The 24,340-nt window shown below is 47.3% G+C and overlaps 1 protein-coding gene across 1 annotated transcript; it reads left to right on the forward strand.

The window, feature by feature from the left end:
- Window positions 1-3,265: 3,265 nt before the first annotated feature.
- On the forward strand, window positions 3,266-24,340 carry GPR139 (G protein-coupled receptor 139). The gene is made up of 2 exons (XM_032230248.1): window positions 3,266-3,371; window positions 23,406-24,340. Exons 1-2 carry the CDS (start codon window positions 3,266-3,268, stop codon window positions 24,338-24,340), a joined length of 1,041 nt encoding a protein of 346 aa, XP_032086139.1.

Consider the following 24,340-nt stretch of genomic DNA (forward strand, 5'->3'; position numbering starts at 1 on the left):
GAAGTGTGTGTGCTGTGCACAGGCTGTGAGTTTTAAAAACATCTGAGTGAATCCAGGAAGAGGGAAGAGGCAGAGGGGCTGGAAGTGTGTGTGTAGAGTGATGAGTAATGTTGAAGACCCGCAAGGACAGCCATATTTCGTCTGTAAGTAGCTGTTTTATTGTTTTGTGTACTTATTTTATTCTTATTTAACAAGTAAGGCATCACGTGCCTACACCCTATTTTTACAACCTTTTTTTGCTTGCGGTCATTTAGCGAGGCTTCACATGACTGTGGCTAGTGATGTTCTGCTGGCTTCCCCATTGACGTGACTTGTCAGAGACCACTAAGAAGGTGGCAAAAGGATGTTCATGGGACCCCCGGAGGCTGCACCTGGTCAGAAATATTTGCCAGTTGCCAAGTACACAAATCATTGGGTGACCACAAGGAGATTGCGATTGTCACAAGCATTGCTTTGTCTACTAGGCCTCCCTACTTAGACCATCCATGCCACTGGAACTAGTAATTTTCTCTCTCTCCCTCTCTCTCTCATCTATCCATCCATCCATCCATCCATCCATATCTACCTATATATCTACCTACCTACCTACCTACCTACCACCTATCTCATCTGCCTGTATCTATCTATCTACCTACCTACCTATCTATCTACCTACCTACCTACCTACCATCTATCTCATCTATCTATCTATCTATCTATCTATCTATCTATCTATCTATCTATCTATCTATCTATCTATCTATCTATCATCTATCTATCATCTCTCTCTCATCTCTCTCTCTCTCTCTCTCTCTATCTATCTATCTATCTATCTATCTATCTATCTATCTCTATCTCTATCTCTATCTCTATATCTGTCTGTCTGTCTGTCTATCTATCGATATAGATCTATAGATGTATAGATGTATAGATATATAGATATATGATAAAGGAGGAGAACCTGTGGCCTAGTGGCTAATACAGCTGCCTAATATGTAATTCAGCCCAGGTTCAAATCCCAGTAAGGGTATGGCTAGCTGATGAGAGCTAAATAACTTGAAATAGATCTATACTATTCTCCCTTTATTTATTTATCAGCACAAATGCAACACACACACAGACACACACACACACACACAGTTTGTATGTATGTACAGAGAAACCCAGAGAAAAACAACAGTGGCTTCTCAGAGTGCTAGATAATTTGTATTTTTAATCCAGTTTTATACGATCATAAAATTAACCGAGCGTGGGCATCCTTCCAAGTGTTGGCCCCAATGTTGTGGTTGCTATTTTTCAATTATACACACGTGCACGCAGGCGCACACACGCAAACACTGTCCATTAATTATGGATGTATCCGTGCTCTTCGCTCTTGTAGGTACGCTGGTTCTATTTAATTTTATTTGAAAATAATTGGTTTCATGGTGTTGATTAAGTTGTGATTAAGTCCCGGAGTCTGGGGAAGGCTCTGAGGAGGGCTCTGTGTCCGAGGCAGAGAGGGGGCCAGAGTCGTCTGGCAATTCTCAGCAGTGAGGCAGAGGAACAGCTGGAGCCTGTTCCCAGTGTGCGCATGCACAGAGCTGCCAGACGAAAAGAACCACTCAGAAATCTGGGTCGACTTGGGAGTAAAGTCACAGGTGGAAGGTTAATGGCCCCTCCCATGGGAAACAAAAGAGGAGCGAAAGGGGAGGGGGCTTTTGCAGGAAACAAGTCATTCATTCGGTCGTTAGTTTATTTCAGGAGTGTGAAGATCTGTCCGTGAATCTCAGAGACTCTGTGCCCAAATCTTTCCTTGCACAGCGCCTCATTTGAAAAATATTGACATGGCAGCTTTCCAAGATAGATAAGGTCTGTGGTCCTAAATATTCCTTTGAAAGACTGTTTGCCAGGCCTTTGCTGAACGTGAAGGAGAGGAATTCACATTTGTTTAATAAAAAGGGTTTTTTTCAGGACCAGAATTCTGCCTCCTGCTTTTTGGGGAAACCTAGCTCAGAACACTGTTAGTTCCTAACCTTTTGGGATTTGGTTAAAAAAAACTCAACCCAATAAACACACCGCTCTTCAAAAATTAGTAAGTCTTCAAGAACCAAATTAAAACGAGAAATGAGATCTCTCCAAAAGCAATTTTTTTTACAGGGGCCGGACCCCAGCCAGTTCAGTCGGGCCAACTGTCAAGTGTCGCCTGCAAAATTCGTCTTGAATTTCATCCTCAAAAGATGTAGGGAAAGTCCAGCAGGTGGGAAGTTTCCACGGAATTTCTCCTAATTTGAAAAGCATGGAACCAAATCCTACATGCATAGACAATCCTATACAGTCTGAGGAGGTGGCTCAGGGGCTAAGACGCTGAGCTTGTCGATCAGAAAGGTCGGCAGTTTGGCGGTTCGAATCCCTAGTACAGGCCTCCTGGGGGGGCAGGGGGTTAGACTAGATGGCCTCCAGGGTCCTTTTCAACTCTGTTATTGTTTACATCCCCTTTCACTAAAGAAGGGTTCACAGACCCCGATTGCCTCTATTCTCACAACATGCGGTTGCTCCACCCTCAAACGGAGGACCAACGGATCCGTCTTTTGTCTGAAGCCAGCCATAAAATATAACAGGAAGGAAAAAACACACCCACAGAAAAAACATCCCGATCGAGCCGTAAGGTGATGGGATTTCTCTCCACCCCAGTGTTAACCAGGCCCCTGGTTGAGCTTTTTTTGGGGGGGTGGGAGGGAGGGAGAGAGTCAAGCTACGTGCTGGGACTTCCTGCGAGCTTAATCCTGCAGCCGGCTCCCTTAATATCCATCCAAAGAAATGTAGACGATTGAAAAGGAGAGGGGTGCTAGGACCCAGAAGGAAGACCAGGAAAGAATGTGTGTGTGAGTGAGTGAGTGTGTGGTATACGTTGGTGTGTGTGTGTATTTGAAGATGGGCGCAGCGCCTCCAGTTGGAAAGAGGCATTAACCCTTTGCCTGGCCGGTGGCTGTAATTGCCTCCTCCCTCCCTCTCTCTTTCCCTTCTTCTTCTCCTTCTCCTTCTTCCTCTTCTTCTTCTTTTTTTCCCTTCTTCTTCCTCTACCTCCGCCTCCTCTTTCTCCCTCCTGCCACCCTCTGCCCGATTGACCGGCTGGAAGATCCATGTGCTGCCTGGGCTCGAGTGCCTCCCTCTTCCAGTGACAAGTGCCCAGCCGTCTCCAGTGGCAGAGCAGAGGATGGGATGTGGAAGAGGCGATCCCGGAGCCCGACTCTGCCTCCCCGCCTCCTAACCCGGCTCGTCTCGGCAACCCAGAAGGAGCAGGTCAATGGAGCAGGATTACATCCACATGTATAATGCTTCCTTGCGCGGCTGCGGCTTAGGATACGCGCCCATCATTTATTACAGTCTCCTGCTCTGCTTGGGGCTCCCGGGTAAGATATTTCTTTCTCCTTCCTTCCTTCCCTCTCTTTCATTTCCTTTTTCTTTCTTTCCTTCCTTCATCCTTTCCTTTATTCCCCTTTCTCCTTTCCTTTCTTCCTTCCTCTTTCTCCTTTCCTTCTTTCCTTTCCTTTCTTCTTCTTTCCTTTCTTCCCTCTCTTTCTCCCATCTTTCATTTTCTCTTTTCTTTCCTTCTTTTCTCCTTTCCCTTTTCCTTTCCTTCCCTTTCTTCCTTCCTTTCTCTCCTCCTTTCTCCTGCTTCCTCTTTCTCCTTTCCTTTCCCTTCTTTCCTTCCCTTTTCCTTCCTTCCCTCTTTCTCCCATCTTTCATTTTCTCTTTTCTTTCCTTCCTTCCTCCTTTCCCTTTCCCTTCCCTTCCTTCCTTCCTTTCTCTCCTCCTTTCTTCTCCTTCCTCTTTCTCTTTTCCTTCTTTCCCTTCCTTCTTTCCTCTCCTTTTCTTTCTCTCCTCCTTCCTCTTTCTCCTTTCCTTTCCCTTCTTTCCTTCCCTTTCCCTTCCTTCCTTCCCTCTCTTTCTCCCATCTTTCATTTTCTCTTTTTTTCCTTCCTTCCTCCTTTTCCTTCCCTTCCTTCCTTTCTCTCCTCCTCTCTTCCCCTTCCTCTTTCCTTCTTTCCCTTCTTTCCCTTCTTTCCTTCCTTTTTCCTTCCTTCCTTCCTCTTAAAACTTACAGGCAATCTTTTCCCCACCCATTTAGAGTTCTGTCTACTCCAGTCTTCACAAAGGAGGGGATGGGTCCGTTGTCCCTCAAAAGTGAGCAGGGGACCAGCTGCCAGCTCAGGCGCTTGACCGAGAACTGTAGACTTTTTCGACTCGAAGTGGGTTAGGCTTAGGAAGTTCTTTTTAGGATCAATGATCACCCTTGGAGTTTCTCCACTCGGCATTGCTTTATTAGTTGTTTGTAAGGACGGTTGAAGAGCTACAGCAGGGAGTATAGGATGGTCTTCATCCTCAACGTTGGAATTGGGGGGCAAGGGGTGTGCATGAGGAGCGCACTACTTCAACTTGGGCAAAACTTGGGCAGTTTGGGATTTGAGGAACAGGTTGCTGTTATTGGATGGAGGGGGGAAGAAGGATGATTAACTCATAATGTCAAATAAGATGAGTTTCGTTAAGCCATCTTGAAGTGCCCCTTAGGGACTAGGGGCTTGGATGGGCATCCCCCCCCCCCCGGGTCAGCCTCGCATTTAATTGGGTTCTTGGGTTGAACCCAAATTCATCCCTTTGAAGAGTTTGGAAGTCACGTTCCATCAGTCAAGATTGGGGAAGAGGAAGATAAGGAGGAAAAGCACACACACACCCCCAGGCTTGGAGACTCCATTACCAAAGCAGTAATTTGCCTGGTAGACTGCCTTGGCTCTTGGAGGGTTTGCTATTGCCTCGCAGTTAAGCCATTGCTTTTAGGACGCTGGTCCTTTGTGAATTAGCCAAACCCTTGTCCTTTCATTCTTCCTTTCTTCCAATCCCTCTCCCCAAAAACCCTCTTCCAACGTCTCCAAAACTCTTACCCCGCAGGCGAGGAGAAGGCAAAACAGTTCGATCCTCGGTAGAAGCAGATGTAGGGTTTCCTGCTTGGGGGGGGAGAGGAGGTCAGGGCGGTTGGACTAGATGACCTTCAAAGATCCCTTCCAACTCTGTTACTATTCTGATACTTTGGTATATGTGCCCGAAAAGCACAATTGGCAGTTGTTGTAGAAATGCCACAGTTCCAAAACGAAAAGGGTTAATTTGGCTCGGTGGGGGAAAAAAAACACCTTACCCTTCACCAAGCACCCATCTTCCTTTATCCCAGCGCGCCTGGCTGGGGAGGATGGGAGTTGCGATCCAGACGGCCTGGAAGGCGGGGGGGCATCTGAAGCTGGAGAATAGAGGCAAAGGAGGTGATTCCTTGAAGTCCCCGGGGCTGGGAAGACGACTGGGAGGGAGGGAGGGAGGGTGGGAGAGGAGACAGCCAGCCCAGGCAGACAGAGAGGAGCGGAGACGGCCACCCCCCCCACCACACAATCTATTAAAATAAATAAATAATTTCCCGGCTGAGCTGTCCGTGGTGCTGACACAGCAGGAGCTGCTTAGAGGACGCTTAGGAGCTCACGTTCAAATGTTCTAAGGGAGAGGGATTTTTTTTAAAACCCCAAAAAGAGACGCCTCTCTTGGCAAGCCCAGCGAGAGAGAAAGGGATGGGCTGGTTTATTTATTTTATTTTATTTTATTTTATTACTATCTCCTCGGCTTCCCTTGCCCCTCCAATCGCAGCCGGCGAGCTGCAAAACCTGGGCTGTCCTTAGGATGAATGAGATGCAGGGAGAAAACCTAGAAAGGTAGCAATTGGGGAAGTGGAGGGGAAAAACATCCCCGCAATGTGGAAAGGTTTTTATTTATTTTTTGGGGGGGGAGGGGGAAAGGATGGGTACAGGGGACAAGGGGGCGTGCCATCCAGCCAGTTCTTCAAAAGGCAAAATCCTTCAGGAAGCTTGGGGGGGGGGGGGGGAACGGTCTGGTTTGAGGTTTTTTTGAGGTTTTATTTAATTTGTATGCCGCCCTATTCCCGAGAGACTCAGAGGCGTCTGGTCTGTATTATAATACAATATAATACAATACAATAGCAGAGTTGGAAGGGACCTTGGAGGTCTTCTAGTCCAACCCCCTGCCTAGGCAGGAAACCCTATACCGTTTCATTATAGGGCTCCCCCGCAGGGAAAACCTTTGCAGAGGAGAAATGGTCTTTGTGGAGATAATTTAGTTCATTTATTGAGATTCCCACCTTGATTTTATTTTATTTAATAAACAATGCAAGATGGTGAAGGCATCTAATGCTCCTTCCTCCTCCTATTTCCCCCCCAAAACAACAACCCTGTGAGGTGGATTGGGCTGAAAGAGGGGGACTGGCTGAAAGCCACCCGGATGGCTTTCATGCCTAAGACAGGACTAGAACTCCCAGGCTCCGAGTGATTGGCCCAAAGTTACCCAGCTGGCTTTCATGCCTAAGGTGGGACTAGAACTCACAGTTGCCTGGTGATTGGCCCAAAGTCACCTATCTGGCTTTCATGCCTAAGGCGGGACTAGAATTCACAGTCTCCTGGTGATTGGCCCAAAGTCACCCAGCTGGCTTTCATACCTAAGGCGGGACTAGAACCCACAGTCTCCTGGTGATTGGCCCAAAGTCATCCAGCTGGCTTTCATGCCTAAGGCGGGACTAGAACTCACAGTCTCCTGGTGATTGGCCCAAAGTCACCCACTTGGCTTTCATGCCTAAGGTTGGACTAGAACTCACAATCTCCTGATTTCTAGCTCTCATATATTTTGGGGGTGGTGGGGGAAGTTAAACTTAGCCCTTTCCCCTGTCTCAAACCTGCTCCTTTACTCTGGCTAGGTGGCTCAGTGGCTCAGTGGCTAAGACTCTGAGCTTGTTGATCAGAAAGGTTGGCAGTTTGACGGTTCGAATCCCTAGTACAGGTCTCCTGCGTGAGCAGGGGGTTGGACTAGATGACCTCCAAGTCCCTTCCACCTCTGCTACTCTTACTCTTGGATAGTTGTCCAAGGCTCCTTGTTCGAATCTCTTTTTTGACTTCCTTAAGAGGAACATCCAATCTGGCGAGACCCCCGGTGCTTATCTAGACTGACCCCCTGTTGATGGAGAAGCAGTCACCTCTCTTCCAAATGCCCTGCTCAGAATGCGGTTTTCAGAACTGAAAGGAAGCAGTTAGGAAAAATGGAAGGGGAGGGGAATGTATATTGCATGTCCATGGACATCAAATTTGCTCTTTTGGACTGTATTTTTAGCCCATTCCCGCCTCCAGCTTCATCAGGGCAGCATTCATAAATCATTCCTTTGTCTTTCAAACAAGGCTCCCAATTAAAGGAGGCTAAGGGGATAAATGCAATGTCGGGCTTCAAATTTTGGGTCTAAATGGAGTTTAAAGCTGGACTCACCGTCCTTCAGTTCCTGGGATATTTTGCTGTATATTTAAGTGGTCAGCAATTCTTGGAACGATCTTCTGTGGAACGATCCGGACCCTTCCCACTCTCTCGGCCTTCCGAAAAGTCACTAAAACCTGGCTGTTCCAGCAGGCCTGGGGCTGTTGACCTCATGAATGAGGTCCAGCCCCATCTAGGTTTGAGTGTATGGTGTGTTGCTTTTAAATCTGTTTTCGTTTTTCCCTATATTTTATTTTTTTATTTTACTCTTGTATTTGTAAGCCGCCCGGAGTCCTGCGGGATTGGGCGGCATATAAATTTATTAAATTACAATTAAATTACAATTTTTAAAGTGAGGGTGTGTGAAAGACTACACAATATTCTTTCTTCTTTTGGGGGAGGGAGCCACGTAGTACAGAAATAGCTCCAGAAAGGAAGGAAAGAAATTATATGGGTTTGACCTTGAGGGAGCTGGGAAAAAGAAGGGTTTGGTTAACCCATTTGGCAGGTGTTGACGTGATAAGTTTTTCCGTAGGCCCATTGGTGGCTGAAAGTTGGACCAAACTTATCAGCCAGCCCGGCCTCCTTCCTCAGTTGTCTTCTTGTTGTTGTGAGTTGTGAAATTGTGTCCGACCCATCGCGACCCCATGGACAACGTTCCTCCCCAGCCTTCCTTGTCCCCTACCATCCCCTGGAGTCCGTTGAAGCTCACTCGCACTGCTGGGTGGCATGGCTCTTGTGTGGTTACAAAAGAAGCATTGCTTTGTTCTGCGCATGTGAATACTTTGTACCGTTTTGCCACATACAAAGATGGCTTTGGGGGCCTTCAAGGGAACGAGAGAGCATCAGAGAGGAACACAGGTTTATTGGGAGAGCAAGTGTGCTTCACAATGAAGACTACAGGGAAATGTCAGTGATCCGTCCCATGGTAGCTAAGTCATGCTTTTATTTATTTATTTATTTATTTATTTATTTATTTATAAAATCCTGTTTATTAAATAATACAGGCTTTAGGTGCGTAGATCTTTCTGAGCCATAATTGTTGTTGTTGTTGTTGTTGTTAGTTGCGAAGTTGTGTCCAACCCATCATGACCCCATGGACAACGTTCCTCTAGGCCTTCCTGTCCTCTATCATCTTCTGGAGTCCATTGAAGCTCACGCCGGCTGCTTCAGTGACTCCATCCAGCCACCTCATTCTCTGTCATCCTCTTCTTCTTTTGCCCTCCATCATTCCCAGCATGAGGCTCTTCTCCAGGGATTCCTTCTTCCTTCTCATTAGGTGGTCAAAGTCTTTGAGTTTCCTCTTCAGGATCTGGCCTTCTAAAGCACAGTCAGGGTGGATCTCCTCTAGGACTGACTGGTTGGATCGCCTTGCAGTCCTTCTTCTTTTGCCCTCCATCATTCCCAGCATGAGGCTCTTCTCCAGGGAGTCCTTCTTCCTTCTCATCAGGTGGCCAAAGTCTTTGAGTTTCCTCTTCAGGATCCGGCCTTCTAAAGAGCAGTCAGGGTTGATCTCCTCTAGAACTGACTGGTTGGATCATCTTGCAGTCCTTCTTCTTTTGCCCTCCATCGTTCCCAGCATGAGTCTCTTCTCCAGGGAGTCCTTCCTTTTCATTAGGTAGCCAAAGTCTTTGAGTTTCCTCTTCAGGATCCAGCCTTCTAAAGAGCAGTCAGGGTAGATCTCCTCTAGGACTGACCGGTTGGATCGCCTTGCAGTCCCCGTGATAAAATTGTGAAATCCAACAAGAATATGCCAATTTTGAAAAACTGAACTCTGCTCAACTGAAGGGAAGCAACCGTTACATAACTTTAGTCCCTCTGCAAGTTGGTGGGCAGTCAAGGTCATTAGAAATTTATTTGCATTTCTCCCAGGGTTGGTGAGTCTACATCAAACCCTCCAAATCACATAAAAATAGCTAAAAATATCTAGTATTGAATACTTATTTTTTGACCAAAGACAAAAGTTCCGTCTTGAGCCACAGAAGCAAGGTTCCGGATAGGAAAGTGTGTGTAACCTGCAGGTGTGTCTGTCATACACAACAGACAAATATCTATGCACTATTCAATTTGTACCTTGGTGGCTCAGTGGCTAAGACCCTGAACCTGTTGATCAGAAAGGTCGGCAGTTAATTTTTTTAATAATTTTTTTTTAATTGTAAATTTTCAAAACAAACACAACACAAAGAATCTTCCTTCTTTACCTACTGTAGAAAGTGTATCAGTTGGTTACAAAAGACTTTCGTGCCTCTCTTCCACAGTCATCAACCATAGTTCATATTAACTCAAATATTTTAACTCAGATTTTTTTATTTTAAAAAAGAAAGAAAGGTCGGCAGTTTGGCGGTTCGAATCCCTAGTGCTGCGTAACGGAGTGAGCTCCCGTTACTTATCCCAGCTTCTGCCAACCTAGCAGTTCGAAAGCACATAAAAAATGCAAGGAGACCACTTTTGGTGGGAAGGGAACAGCGTTCCGTGAGGCTTCGGCGTTGAGTCATGCCGGCCACATGACCACGGAGACGTCTCCGGACAGCGCTGGCTCTTCGGCTTTGAAACGGAGATGAGCACTGCCCCCTAGAGTCAGGAACAACTAGCACATATGTGTGAGGGGAACCTTTAGCAATAGCAGTAGACTTATATACCGCTTCATAGGCCTTTCAGGCCTCTCTAAGCGGTTTACAGAGAGTCAGCATATTGCCCCCAACAATCTGGGTCCTCATTTTACCCACCTCGGAAGGATGGAAGGCTGAGTCAACCGTGAGCTGGTGAGATTTGAACCGCTGAACTGCTGATCTAGCAGTAGCCTGCAGTGCTGCATTTAACCACTGCGCCACCTTGGCTCTTTACATAACCTATTCAGTTTGTAGAACCTGGATGAAGCCAAGCCAAGTTCAGGTCTACTAGACGTAACAAGGGAAGCTCACTGGGTGACTGAGAAAGTCACTCTTGTCAGAAGTCCTCGTCTTATAACCATTTGTTTCGTGAGCATTGAATGTATTTATGACAGTTGCAGTGCCCAGGGGTCATGTGATCCCACTTGTAAATTCCTAGCCAGCTTTTCGCAAGCCAAGTCAATGGGGGGAGTCCAATTTGATGATTAGGGGACTGGAGGCTAAAACATATGAAGAACAATTGCAGGAATTGGGTGTGTCTAGTTTGATGAAAAGAAGGACTAGGGGAGACATGACAGCAGTCTTCCGATATCCCAGGGGCTGCCACAAAGAAGAGGCAGTCAAACTATTCTCCAAAGCACCTGAGGGCAGGACAAGAAGCAATGGGTGGAAACTAATCAAGGAGAGAAGCAACTCAGAACTGAGGAGAAATTTCCTGACAGTTAGAACAATTAATCAGTGGAACAGAAGTTGCCTCCAGATGCTGTAAATGCCTCAACACTGGAAGTCTTTAAGAAGATGTTGGATAGCCATTTGTCTGAAACGGTATAGGGTTTCCTGCCTAGGCAGGGGGTTGGACTAGAAGACCTCCAAGGTCCCTTCCAACTCTGCTATTGTATTGTATTGTATTGTATTGATTAGGGGACTGGAGGCTAAAACATATGAAGAACAATTGCAGGAACTGGGTATGTCTAGTTTAATGAAAAGAAGGTCTAGGGGAGACATGATAGCAGTCTCCCAATATCTCAGGGGTTGCCACAAAGAAGAGGGAGTCAAACTATTTTCCAAGGCACCTGAGAGTAGAACAAGAAGCAATGGGTGGAAACTAATCAAGGAGAGAAGCAACTTAGAACAGAGGAGAAATTCCCTGACAGTTAGAACAATTAATCAGTGGAACAACTTGCCTCCAGAAGTTGTGAATGCCCCAACACTGGAAGTCTTTAAGAAGATGTTGGATAGCCATTTGTCTGAAAGGGTTTTCTGCCTAAGCAGGGGGTTGGACTAGAAGACCTCCAAGGTCCCTTCCAACTCTTCTACTGTATTGTATTGTATTGTAATTTGCTTAATGATTGCCTCGTTCACTTATGCAGGGATTTGCTTAACAATTGTGGCCCCCCAAAAAGTCATGATACGGAGCCTAAAACTCACTTAAAAACTGCCTTGCCTAGCAATGGAAAATGTGGCCTCCGTTGTCATTGTAACTCAAGGACTATCCCTAAATGACAAAGCGATAAGCTTATTTCACCCCCTTTTATTTTAGCGTCCTCCAAATGCAATTAACTTGGGAGGGAGAGGCTATTAATATTCAAAAACATTTTCATTTATCCTGGCATTTGGGCAAAGGAGAATATGGAAAGAATTTTTCTTTCTTTCTTTCTTGGCCCGCTCTGTAACAGCCGGAAAAAGTTATTACCAGCGCTGTGTCGCTAAACACACTTAATCAGTCCGTTGTTTCTCCGCTTCTGCAAAGTGAAAGATTCAGTTTGTCCTCTCTCCTCCTCCTTCCCCTCCTCGGCCTCGCCGGGAATTCTATGCCAAGAATGCAAATGAGACTCTCCGTGAAAGGAGAGAAGGAGGCAGCTGCGCTCAACATTTCTTCCCCGTGGTTGGGATTTTGAAGAAATGATGCAGATGTTGCAGGGTGGACAGGAACCCCCTTAAACATCTGGCATGGGGAGGGTTTTTTTTTTGAGACATCCCCCACACACCAGGGGTCCAACCTTGGCAAATTGGGCCGATGGTGAGTTGCTCCGGTTTTACTACCGGTTTGCAACATGTGTGCAATGCGCGTTGCATGCGCTGTTCAATGTAAATTGTTCTTCACGTATGGGCAAAACAATTGACGCGCAGTCACTTAAAAAAACATGGCAACGACATCAGCGGTGGCGAGGGAACCAGTTTGTGGGCGTGGCAAGCCTGTGTCGCTGTTGGTGTTGCGACCCAAAAAATACTGCTACCGGTTCGGTCAAACCAGGAGCAACCTTTCAACTGCCAGAATTCCCCAGCCAGAATTGGGGAGGCAATCGCGTGATCCCGGGATGCCGCACCCATCCTAAATGCATGCCGCTTGCCAAGAGCCAAACTTTTGATCACATGACTGTGGGGATGCTACCACAGGCGTAAGTGCATGGAGTGGTCATAAGTTACTTTTTCCAATGCCACAGTAACTTTGGGCCATCATTAAGCGAATGGCTGCACGTCAAGACTCAATTGTGTGAACAAAGGGTTTCTTTCCCTCTAATGAGGGACACAGTGGTTCAGTGGCAAAGACGTGGAGCTTGTCAATCAGAAAGGACGGCAGTTCAACAGTTCGAATCCCCAGCGTCGCGTAACAGAGTGAGCCCCCGTGACTTGTCCCAACTTCTGCCAACCTAGCACTTCGAAAGCAGGTTAAAAAATGCAAGTAGAAAAATAGGAACCACCTTTGGTGAGAAGGAAACAGCGTTCCGTGCACCTTCGGCATTGAGTCATGACGGAAACATCTTTGGAGAGCGCTGGCTTTTTCGGCTTTGAAACAGAGATGAGCACCGCCCCCTAGAGTCAGGAATGACTAGCACATATGTGCGAGGGGAAACTTTACCTTTATGTTTAAACAAAACCTTTTTCAAAAAAATTTAAGCCCACTTGATCTGGGAAAGCCCCAATCAAAAAGTTGAAGTCTTGCAAAGATAATATCTGAACTTTGCCCCAAAGGAAAACAGCTTTCAGTTCTGATATAAGGATGACATAATAGTAAATGCTGTAGCAACTGAACTTTAAACTCTGAATTCTAAGACTGAGGTAGAGAAGAGTGAAATCTCAAATGATCTTCTTTAGATTCAAAGAGGTGTTGCTTCGCTTGCTCCATCAGAAATTCCTCTCCAATCTACATTTCTGAATTTACAGCCCAAGGACAATGAAACAGCTTGTAAAAAAACATTGCAAAATGATCGGCTGATGTCAGATGGGGGGGAGGAGGACGGAGAACATCCCAAAATATATTTACCATTCTGGTTATTGTCTGTTTTTGTGATGAAAGGGGAAAGAGTCATCCCAACAGCTCAGAGGAGAAGAAAGGAAAATAAAACTCCAGAGCAGGTGTCCGTAAGAATATTATGCATTAAAACACTTAGCAACAGTCAATACGATGCCTGGCAAAAGGGATTGTTTTAATAGGCCCTCGCCTGAAACTATAATTTCCAGAATGAATGGGGAGGGGAGAGGCTCCCAGATGCTTTTGATTGCCAAAGACAGGGGAGTTATGGTGCCTGCACGCATATCTTGGAATCAAGCTGGCAGCACTGAGATTCCACAAAGAGGAAGCATCAGCTGGTAGCTGGTGTGAAGTCAAGGTCGCCGCTCTAACACATCAGCAGCTGCTGAAATGAAGTGGGGAAGATTGGAAGATTAGCTTAGCTGTTTGCAGAGAAAGGTTGATGAGAAGGGTGGAGGGCTCAAAGCCATCGGCCCCAGATATCTATTGCCACCGGATTCATGGACAGTCCGTTATGGCTAAACCAGGGGTGGGTTCCTGCCAGTTCTAACCTCTTCTATAGAAGAGGTTCCACAAATCTACAGTGCTGTTTAGAACCGGTTCCAGCTCCCTCCCCCTGCCCGTCCACACATCATCAAGATGAAGAGCGACAGGAGGAATTCTGAGAGTTGAAGTCCACAAGTCTTAAAGCTGTCAAGTTTGAACACCCCTGGGTTTTTTTTCCTAAAGGGTTAGGGGTGCAAGGGTCTTGTAACTTGACAGCTTTAAGACTTGCACTCTTCAATGCCAGAGTTCCTGAGCCAATATGACTGGAGGAGGAATTTTGGGAGTTGAAGTCCACAAGTCTTAAAGCTGTCAAGTTTGAACACCCTGGGGTTTTTCTTTTTTTAAAGGGTTAGGGGTGCAAGGGTCTTGCAACTTGACAGCTTTAAGACTTGCACACTTCAATGCCAGAGTTCCTGAGCCAACATGACTGGAGGAGGAATTCTGGGAGTTGAAGTCCACAAGTCTTAAACCTGTCAAGTTTGAACACCCCTAGGGATATTTTTCCCTAAAGGGTTAGGGGTGCAAGGGCCTTGTAACTTGACAGCTTTAAGACTTGCACACTTCAATGCCAGAGTTTCTAAGCCAACATTTTGGTTGCTAAGCAAGGACATTGTTAAGTGAGTTTCACCACATTTTACAAATTGGCCATGCCCACCCAGTCACATGGCTGGCAAGACACTCCCACCCGGTCACATGGCCAGCAAGCCACTCCCACAAAGCAGGCCACACCTACAGAAGAGGTTCTAAAAAAATTTGAAACCCATCACTCGGCTAAACATTGCAAGGGAAGAATTGAGGAAAGAAGCGGGTATGTCTAGTCTACTGAAGGACTAGGGGTGATGACATGGAAACAGTTTTCTAGGACTTGAGGGGCTGTGACAGAGAAGAGGGGGTCACGTATTCTCCAAAGCAGCAGTCACCCACTGGTGCTCCGTGAGAAAAATTTTGGTGGTCCGCAGAAAAATTATTTGCATTTTTTATATTGCACTAAATCAGGGGTCCTCAAACTGAGCTGGATACTTGCAATGAATGCTTGTGTTGCTGCAGAGAGTCTCCCCCTTTGGGGTCTTTTTATGTGGGTCAGAGGGGGGGCAGAAATTCTGACTTGGGGTCTGCTTCAGCCTCCTGGTGGGGGGCTTTGGGCGAAGGCTGGAGGGAAGCACCGCTGGCGGCGAAGAGCCAGAGGGCCTCGTTCCAGTGGGGCTGCATCATGGCTTGGAACTGGCTGACCATCTCAGCCCGCTGAGCCTCCAGGCGCCGGTCCCTGGCCTGGCACTCCTGCAGGTCTTCCCTCTGCTAGGAAAGCCCATGCTCCTAGTCCTCAGTGAGGTGCTTCTGCTGAGCCTCCTTCTCGGTCCGATCCAATTTGAATGGAGCTGTTTTGCCAACTCTTTCTCCTGGCGGCTGCTTAACTCCAACGACTGCTTCCTAAGGAGCCTGGGCAAGGGAGTTGAGGAGTGGCTGGGAGAGGAAGGGCAAGTAGAGGCCACAGAGATGCCTCTCGACGTGAGTGACATTGAATTGGCCACACCCAACCAGTCACATGACCACCTAGCCACACCCACCCAGCCGGTCATTAGGCAGAATCGTATTTAGTGGTCCGCGGGATTTAAAATTATGAATGTAGTGGCCCCTGAGGCCAGAAAGGTTGGTGACCCCTGGCCCAGAGCAGCAGAAGAAGTAACAGATGGAAGCTTATCCAAGGGACAACCAACCAGAAGCTAAGGAGAAACCTCCTGACAGTGAGGACAATGAATTAGTGGAATGGGTTGCCTCCAGAGGTTATGGGTGCGCTCCGTGCATGGAGATGGTCTAAGGCAGTGTTTCTCAACCTTGGCCACTTGAAGATGTCTGGACTTCAACTCCCAGAATTCCCCAGTCAGTGAATGCTGGCTGGGGAATTCTGGGAATTGAAGTCCAAACATCTTCAAATGTCCAAGGTTGAGAAACATTGGTCTATGGTCTCCTGCTAGACCAAGGAGTTGGACTGCAAAACCTCCAAGATCCAGCCCTGTTGTTCTCTGCTCCTGAGATAGTAATAGCAATAGCAATAGCAGTTAGACTTATATACCGCTTCATAGGGCTTTCAGCCCTCTCTAAGCGGTTTACAGAGTCAGCATATCGCCCCCACAGTCTGGGTCCTCATTTCACCCACCTCGGAAGGATGGAAGGCTGAGTCAACTCTGAGCCGATGAGATTTGAACAGCCGAACTGCAGAACTGCAGTCAGCTGAAGTAGCCTGCAGTGCTGCATTTAACCACTGCGCCACCTCGGCTCTTAGACTGAGATTCCACCCGCAGAGCAGGAAGGAATATGACGATGACTAGCATTCGGAACCAATGAGCTGAATTCACCGGCATCCATCTCTTCCTGGTGAAATATGCCCATGCTAACCCCTCGGAGAAATGCATGGCTGGGAAGTGGGCTTATAGGAAAGTCGCTATGTAATTGCTTGCCTGGATGAATCCTGGCACAAGGGGCATTAAGAGCGAACAGAAGGGAAAACCGATATCGAAGAAGAAAGCTCAGGGGTATTAGCATAAGTGATCTGGGGAAAAGAGATCACTCTGCCAACTGTCTCCCTTTAAGGTAAAGGGAAAGTTTCCCCTCGCACATCTGTGCTAGTCACTCCCGACTCTAGGGGGCGCTGCTCATCTCCGTTTCAAAGCCGAAGAGCCAGCACTGTCCGAAGACGTCTCCGTGGTCCTGTGGCCGGCATGACTCAATGCCAGAGGCGCACGGAACGCTGTTCCCTTCCCACCAAAGGTGGTTCCTGTTTTCCTACTTGCGTTTTTCACGCGCTTTCGAACCGCGAGGTTGGCAGAAGCTGGGACAAGTCAACGGGAGCTCACTCCGTTACGCGGCGCTTGGGATTCGAACCGCCGACTTTTCTGATCAACAAGCTCAGCGTCTTAGCCGCTGAGCCACCACGTCCTTTTAGGGAGGTTTGTACAGGCACGCATTTTGTGTAAGGGGCTGCCTATGTGTGTTGTGTATGCACACCCCACACCCCGAGACACTGATCTGCTAAGGTCAATATTACGAGAGGCGAGATTTGTATTGATCCATTCAATTTTTTTTAAGTGCCTTTCCAAGTGGCAGAAAAGCTAAGCTGGTAAGGCCTGGGTGGAGGGAGGGAGGGAGGGAGGGAGGGAGGGAGGGAGGGGGTCTTTGGGGAATCTTAAGTGGCTGGCAAGGCTGGGTGGTAGAATCAGAAATCCTAGAAGTTGGCAATGGAAATCTATTTCTGCAATCACGCCAGGAAATGTATGTTGTGTATGGCTGTGGAGTTTGACGTAACTTTGACTGGTCACTGAATGAATAGGCTTAAGTGGAGGGCTATCTGAAGAGGGGGTGGGGTTTGAGCCAGGGGCAAGATTTCCATATGCAATAGCAATAGCAATAGCAGTTAAACTTATATACCGCTTCATAGGGCTTTCACCCCTCTCTAAGCGGTTTACAGAATCAACATATCGCCCCCACAGTCTGGGTCCTCATTTCACCCACCTCGGAAGGATGGAAGGCTGAGTCAACCTTGAGCCGGTGAGATTAGAACCGCTGAACTGCAGATAACAGTCAGCTGAAGTGGCCTGCAGTACTGCACCCTAACACCCTAACCACTGCGCCACCTCGGCTCTTATGCAAACACATCCAAGCAATATAGGCGGTCCTTGACTTACAGCTTCATTTAGTGACGGTCCGAAGTCACAATGGTTTTAAAAAAAAGAGGTTCATGGCCATTTTTCATGCTTATGACCCTTGCAACATCCCCGGTGGGGGGTGTCACACGATCAAAATCCAGAGCCTTGGCAATTGACTCATCGTTATGACGGTTGCACAGACCTGGGGGTCACGTGATCCCCTTTTGCGACCTTTTGAGAAGTAAAGTCAAGGGGGAGGGACCTGATTCACTTAACAACCACGTTGCTAACTGAACAACTGCAGTGAATTCATTTAACAACTCTGTCAAGAAACCTCGTGAACGGGGCAAAATGCACTTAACAACGATCTCGCTTAGCGGTAGAAATATGGGGCTCCATTGGAGTTATACATGGAGGACTAACCTGGAATGTATTGACTGCTTTTTAACCCTTCCACACAGGATGTTGTGGCCTGCCAGTGGCCAGATGAGCTGGCAGCAGAGTCAGACAGTGAGGAGGTTGGGGAGGAACCTGGGCCAGTCCTGGAGTCTGGGGAAGGCTCTGATGAGGGCTCTGTGTCGGAGGCAGAGAAGGGGCCAGGGCTGTATGCCAGTTATCAGCTGCCTTCAGAGTCAGACATCAGTGGGGCAGAAGAACAGCAGGAGCCTGTTCCCAGTGTGCTCATGAGCAGAGTGGCCAGATGAAGGGAACAGCTAAAGAACAGGGGTCAACTTGGGAGTAAGGCCACAGGTGGACGATGAATGGCCCCTCCCAGAGGAAATAAAAGGGGAGCAAAAGGGGAGGGGAGTTTGCAGGAGACAATTAGTTCGCTTAATTGGTTCGTGACTCTCCAAGACTCCTGGCCTAGATTTGCAGATATCATCCTGGCAGCTCTCCAAGCCAGAGAAGGTCTGTGACTGTAAATCCTCCCTCGAAAGACTTTGCTGGATGTGAATGAGCAGAATGCACAGGAAATTAATAAAAGGGTTTTTTGTCAGGACAAGGACTTTGCTTCATGCTCTCAGGGAGCCTCTGTCAGAACAAATTCCAAGCATCTGCACTGAGCTCTCCTAAAATTTAACGTAAGCCTGTTGCTACATTTCTGGATTGTCTTTATCCAATTAGAGTTGGGTGAAGTCAACCTTAATTCCGAGGGGCTTTTGATCACCTAGTAAAAGGTTTGGAGGAGCCCTTAAAATCCTAGAGCTGCTTAATTTGTTTTCCTTCACCTACATTTCACATGGATCAGGAGAGGAACTCAATCCACGTTTCTCTTTACTCTGAAGTGAAGGGGAACTAATTCCGGAGAGACAGAAAGTTCTCTATTCCGGAAGTTAACAAGGGATAATACAGGTAATCCTCCCTTGCTGGATGCGAAGGAGCAGAATTCACACTCAATAAATCAAAGGGTTTTTTCTGGGGACCAGGAATTTGCTTCACCCTCTTGGGAAGCCTCGGCCCAAACACAGGGGATGATGTTGATTTAGGATATTTGGGGAGAAGGGGTAGCAGTCTCCCCACCTGAGCCCCGCCCTGCCTGTTCCCATCTCCCTACTTCCCACCTGTATCCTCAGGCCTACGTGGCAACCACAGAAAGAGCAGAACAGCCACCCCACTGTTCAAATCTGCAGGCCCTTCCAGAAGGAGTCAACTCTCCTAGAAACGCGGGGGTGACCTTTGGGTCTTTCCTTGTTTTGGTCGAAGCTGCAGCCTCATCGTGGACCATGAAAAATCAATCGCTTCTTCAAGAGAGCAAGACAGAGAGCCGTGTCTGCCTATGGATCTTGCTACATTAATAGCTAGGAAGCTCTTTGGCAGTGGGACAAGCTCTTTGCGCAGCTCGGCCAGGGTTTATCTACACCAGGAACAGAAAACGTGCAGTTCTCCACATCTTGCTGAGCTTCAATTCCCATCAGACCGAGATGGAACAACAGTTGGCATGCCTGCTTTGGGGGGTTTGCCCTGGAGTGAGGCTACCGCATTTGGCCCGCAATACCAGGCAGCCATTAGAAGGTAAAAGTAAAGGTTCCCCTCGCGGATACGTGCCAGTCGTTCCCAGCTCTAGGGGGCGGTGCTCATCTCTGTTTCAAAGCCGAAGAACCAGCGCTGACCTAAGATGCCTCCGTGGTCATGTGGCCGGCATGATTCAACGGCGAAGGCGCATGGAACGCTGTTCCCTTCCCACCAAAGGTGGTCCCTATTTTTCTACTCGCATTTCTTACGTGTTTTCGAACTGCTAGGTTGGCAGAAGCTGAGACAAGTAACGGGAGCTCACTCCATTACGCGGCACTAGGGATTCAAACCGCTGAACTGCCGACTTTTCTGTTCGACAAACTCAGCGTCTTAGCCACTGAGCCCCCGTGTCCCTTCCAGACAACCATTAGAAGGTATCAAATCATTAGAATGTTCTGCCTCTCCTTTGCTGGCCCCTAATGATTATCCAGATGTTTTGCAAACTCACTTTTGGTAGCTCCAGAGTCTCTTTTCTCAACTTTGGCAACTCTTAAGAAGCTGGGCAATTCCGGGAGTTGAAGCCAGTCCACGCATCTTAAGAGTTGCCAAGATTGAAAAACACCGCTTTAGAGTCTTCAGAACTTTCAAAGAAACTTGGGGTGACCTAATGTTTAAAAAGCAAATTAAAAAAGAAACAATGACCTTTTGAGTAATGATAAATTATAGTGATAGGCAAAGGGCTCATTTATCTCAAAATGTTCATACAGAATCTGAACTTTGGACACAAGCAATCCATATATAGATTTGCATCTGGGTATTATGAATTGTCCTTGTAGTAGTTGCACTAACATAATGGTAGTAGCTGTCAGATTGCTTTAGCAGCTGGATGGAAGACATGTATAAACTTCCAGAGTTGAAAGCTAGACTTGTAGGTCCAACCTACTTCCCAGAAGACAACACTGATAAGCCACTTTGTTGTTGTTGTTGTTGTTGTTGTTGTTGAGAAAATGTTATGGGTTGGGATTAGGGTTAGGATAGACTCAAGAACTTAAGCTTGACTAAAGTCCAACCTACTTCCCATTGGAAGACAAGGATAAGTCACTTCCATATTATTGCTGAGAGAACTTTATGGATCATGCAGTCTCAAGGACTTAAGCTTGAGTCAAGGGAGTAATTGAAAACTAGACTCCAACCTACTTCCCATTGGAAGACAAGGATAAGTCACTTCCATATTATTGCTGAGAGAACTTTATGGATCATGCAGTCTCAAGGACTTAAGCTTGAGTCAAGGGAGTAATTGAAAACTAGACTCCAACCTACTTCCCAGCAGAAGACAATGTAAGTCAACTCCATATTATTATTGAGAGAACTTTATGGATCATGCAGTCTCAAGAACTTAAGCTTGAGTCAAGGGAGTAATTGAAAACTAGACTCCAACCTACTTCCCAGCAGAAGACAATGTAAGTCAACTCCATATTATTATTGAGAGAACTTTATGGATCATGTAGTCTCAAGGACTTAACCTTGACTCAAAGGCATCTCTGAAAGATAGACCTGGAGGTCCAAGCCTAGCAGAAGACAATGATAAAGCACCTCCATGTTATTTTTGAGAGAACTTTATGGATCACTTCACGTATCTCAAGGATCTCCTCTTGACTCAAAGGAGACCTTCTCATCTAACTATGAATTATAATCTTGCTATCTTCTTAGGCACCCTTATCCCCCTCCTGAGATATCACCACTCGAAAGCTTCACCCCACCAATGCTCCATAGTCAGCTTTGAACAAGGGAAAGCATTGGGAATGAAGTCCCCCACCCCCAGAGGTGAGATTCAGCCGGTTCGCACTAGTTCGGCCAAACCGGATGTTAATTTTGTATCCGGTTCGTTGAACTGGTTGTTGCAAGGAGTGGCTGGCCACACCCGCCCCACCATAGTCTCCATATGGCCTGGTCATCATGCCAGGTAAGTGCGGCGCCCGTGCGGAGGTCCTGTGAGGGCAAATAAATGGGCCTCCCAGCCTTCGGAGGGCTGTTTTCACCCTCCTGGAGGCTCGGGGGAAAGTCTCCGGAGACTGAGGAGGGTGAAAATTCCCCTCCTCCACCATGGTTCAGGAGGTTGACCAGGCCATGCCCACCCAGCAACCAGGCAGAGAACTGATTGCTAATGTTTTCCAATCCCCCCCCTGCCCTCCCCACCTCCCATCTCAAAATACAAGTGGCTGAGTAGCAATCCTTTTCAGCATTTTCTTCAGCACTTAGCAAAGCAGGAATTAACTTGAGAGCTTGAAGATGCAATTCTCTTTTTTTTTAAAAAAAAATAGTGGCAAAGCAAAAAGGCCAGCGGCATCTTCCCCAGCCCCCATGCTGTCACTGTTTGGGTTTCTTTTTCTTTTATTTTTTTCCTCCTAGAAAATCAAGTTCCAGCAAGATGCGCTAAGAGTTTGTTTATAAATATTTGGCAGTTAAGTGGCTTATATTCAGATGTGCAGCACACATCCAAGAGCATCGTTTTCATCCTGTCTTTTGGTCCCACCTTTCTCCTCAGTAGGGACGCAGTGGCTCAGGAGCTAAGACGCTGAACTTGTCGATCAGAAAGGTTGGTGGTTCAGCGGTTCGAATCCCTAGCACAGCGTAACGGAGGGAGCTCCCGCTACTTGTCCCAGCTTCTGCCACCCTAGCAGTTCAAAAGCACATAAAAATGCAAGTAGAAAAATAGGGACCACCTTTGGTGGGAAGGTAACTGTTCTGTGTGCCTTCGGCGTTGAGTCATGCCGGCCACATGACCACGGAGATGTCTTCGGACAGCGCTGGCTCTTCGGCTTTGAAACGGAGACGAGCACCGCCCCCTAGAGTCGGGAACGACTAGCACATATGTGCGAGGGGAACCTTGACCTTTTCTCCTCAATTTTTAGCTAGAGGAATTTGTGTCATTATTCTTGATTGGCCTTGGAAAAGGATTCAGCACAGTCAGAAGTCGAACGTTAAATGGGATGCATTAGCTCCATGAAAAAAAAACAAAAGATTAATTACTGAATGCATATGAAATTTCAATACTTGGCAACTCAGCCTCTCTCGGTAAACCAAACCTCTGTTCTTTGTGAATTAATTAAATAGGTTGGTGGTGGAGCAACTGTTGGGAAATGTCTGTATGACGTCCAGCCAGAATGTCTTGCAGCCAGAGTGGAATTAAATCAGGGTTCAGTTAAAGAGAATCGATGTTGACCCATATTCTAAAGAAGATTGTCCTCCACTTTAGAGGCACCCCCTCATCTGCAGTTGTCTAGACTACGGTTTCTCAACCTTAGCAACTTGAAGATGTGTGTGTCGTGGTTTGCCGGCAGCCTGCGGAGCTGGCAACAGAGTGAGGAGGTTGGGGAGGAACATGGGCCAGTCCTGGAGTCCGGGGAAGGCTCGGACGAGGGCTCTGGGTCGGAGGCAGAGAGGGGTCCAGGGCTGTATGCCAGTTATCAGCTGCCTTCAGAGTCAAACATCAGTGGGGCAGAAGAACAGCTGGAGCCTGTTCCCAGTGTGCGCATGTGCAGAGTTGCCAGACGAAGGGAAGAGCTAAAGAACAGAGGTCAACTTGGGAGTAAGGCCACAGGTGGACGATGAATGGCCCCTCCCAGAGGAAATAAAAGGGGAGTGAAAGGGGAGGGGAGTTTGCAGGAGACCATTAGTTCGCTTAATTGGTTCATGACTCTCCGAGACTCCTGGCCAAGATTTGCAGATATCAGCTTAGTTATGTGCTGCCTCCGGAGCCTCCGGAGTCTGACATTAGCAAGGCAGAAGAACAGTGGGAGCCTGTTCCCAGTGTGTCCCTGCGCAGAACTGCCAGAATGCAAGAACAATTAAGAAAAAAAGGGCGATTTTTGTTGTTGTTGATTACTTGTTCATTACTATTCTTAGAAACTCAAATAGGTGCATTAAATGTATTTTAGTCCTCTTTTAAAATATTCTTTAAGTAACTCCATGTGTCGCATTTGATTCTTGGGACCTAATAGCAATTGCTAATCTTCTAAAGTTAACGTAATCCTTTCTCTCTCTCCCCCCCCCCCCGTTCTCTCTCTCTCTCTCTCTCTCTCTCCCCCAATACAGCTAATATTTTGACGGTAATCATTCTGTCGCAGCTGGTGGCTCGGCGTCAAAAGTCCTCCTATAACTACCTTCTAGCTCTCGCGGTGGCCGATTTGCTAGTCCTTTTCTTCATCGTCTTTGTCGACTTCCTGTTGGAAGACTTCATCTTGAAGGAGAAGATGCCTGACATCCTGGACAAAATTATCGAGGTGTTAGAGTTCTCCTCCATCCATACTTCCATCTGGATTACTGTACCGCTCACGATCGACCGATACATCGCCGTCTGTCATCCCTTGAAATACCACATGGTTTCCTATCCCGCTCGCACCCGCAAAGTCATTGTGAGTGTTTATATCATTTGCTTTCTAACCAGCATCCCGTACTACTGGTGGCCGAACATCTGGAAGGAAGACTACACCAGTACGCTGGTTCACCACATCCTCATCTGGATCCACTGCTTCACCATCTATCTGGTCCCTTGCTCCATCTTCTTCGTCTTGAACTCCATCATCGTCTATAAGCTCCGGCAGAAGTGTAACTTCCGGCTGCGGGGCTATTCCACCGGGAAGACCACCGCCATCTTGTTCACCATCACCTCCATTTTCGCCGTCCTCTGGGCCCCGAGGATTATCATGATCCTGTACCACCTTTACGTCTCCCCCATCCACAACAGCTGGTCCATCCACATCGTCTCCGACGTGGCCAACATGTTGGCGTTGCTCAACACCGCCATCAACTTCTTCCTGTACTGTTTCATCAGCAAGCGGTTTCGCACCATGGCGGCCGTAATGCTGAAGGCGTTCTTCCGGTGCCAGAAGCAGCCCGTCCAGTTCTACACAAACCATAACTTTTCAATAACTAGCAGCCCATGGATATCCCCGGCCAACTCCCACTGCATCAAAATGTTTGTCTACCAATATGATAAAAACGGGAAACCTATAAAGATCTCTCCGTGA

Source organism: Thamnophis elegans, chromosome 14 (assembly GCF_009769535.1).
Source record: "Thamnophis elegans isolate rThaEle1 chromosome 14, rThaEle1.pri, whole genome shotgun sequence".
NCBI classification, from domain to species: Eukaryota; Metazoa; Chordata; class Lepidosauria; order Squamata; family Colubridae; genus Thamnophis; species Thamnophis elegans.

Bases quoted from the DNA above. Each gene is read 5' to 3' on its own strand.
- GPR139 (XM_032230248.1), top strand. From the start codon at position 3,266: ATGGAGCAGGATTACATCCACATGTATAATGCTTCCTTGCGCGGCTGC. The intron at 3,372-23,405 runs GTAAGATATTTC...CCCCCAATACAG, and splicing joins GCTCTGCTTGGGGCTCCCGG to CTAATATTTTGACGGTAATC.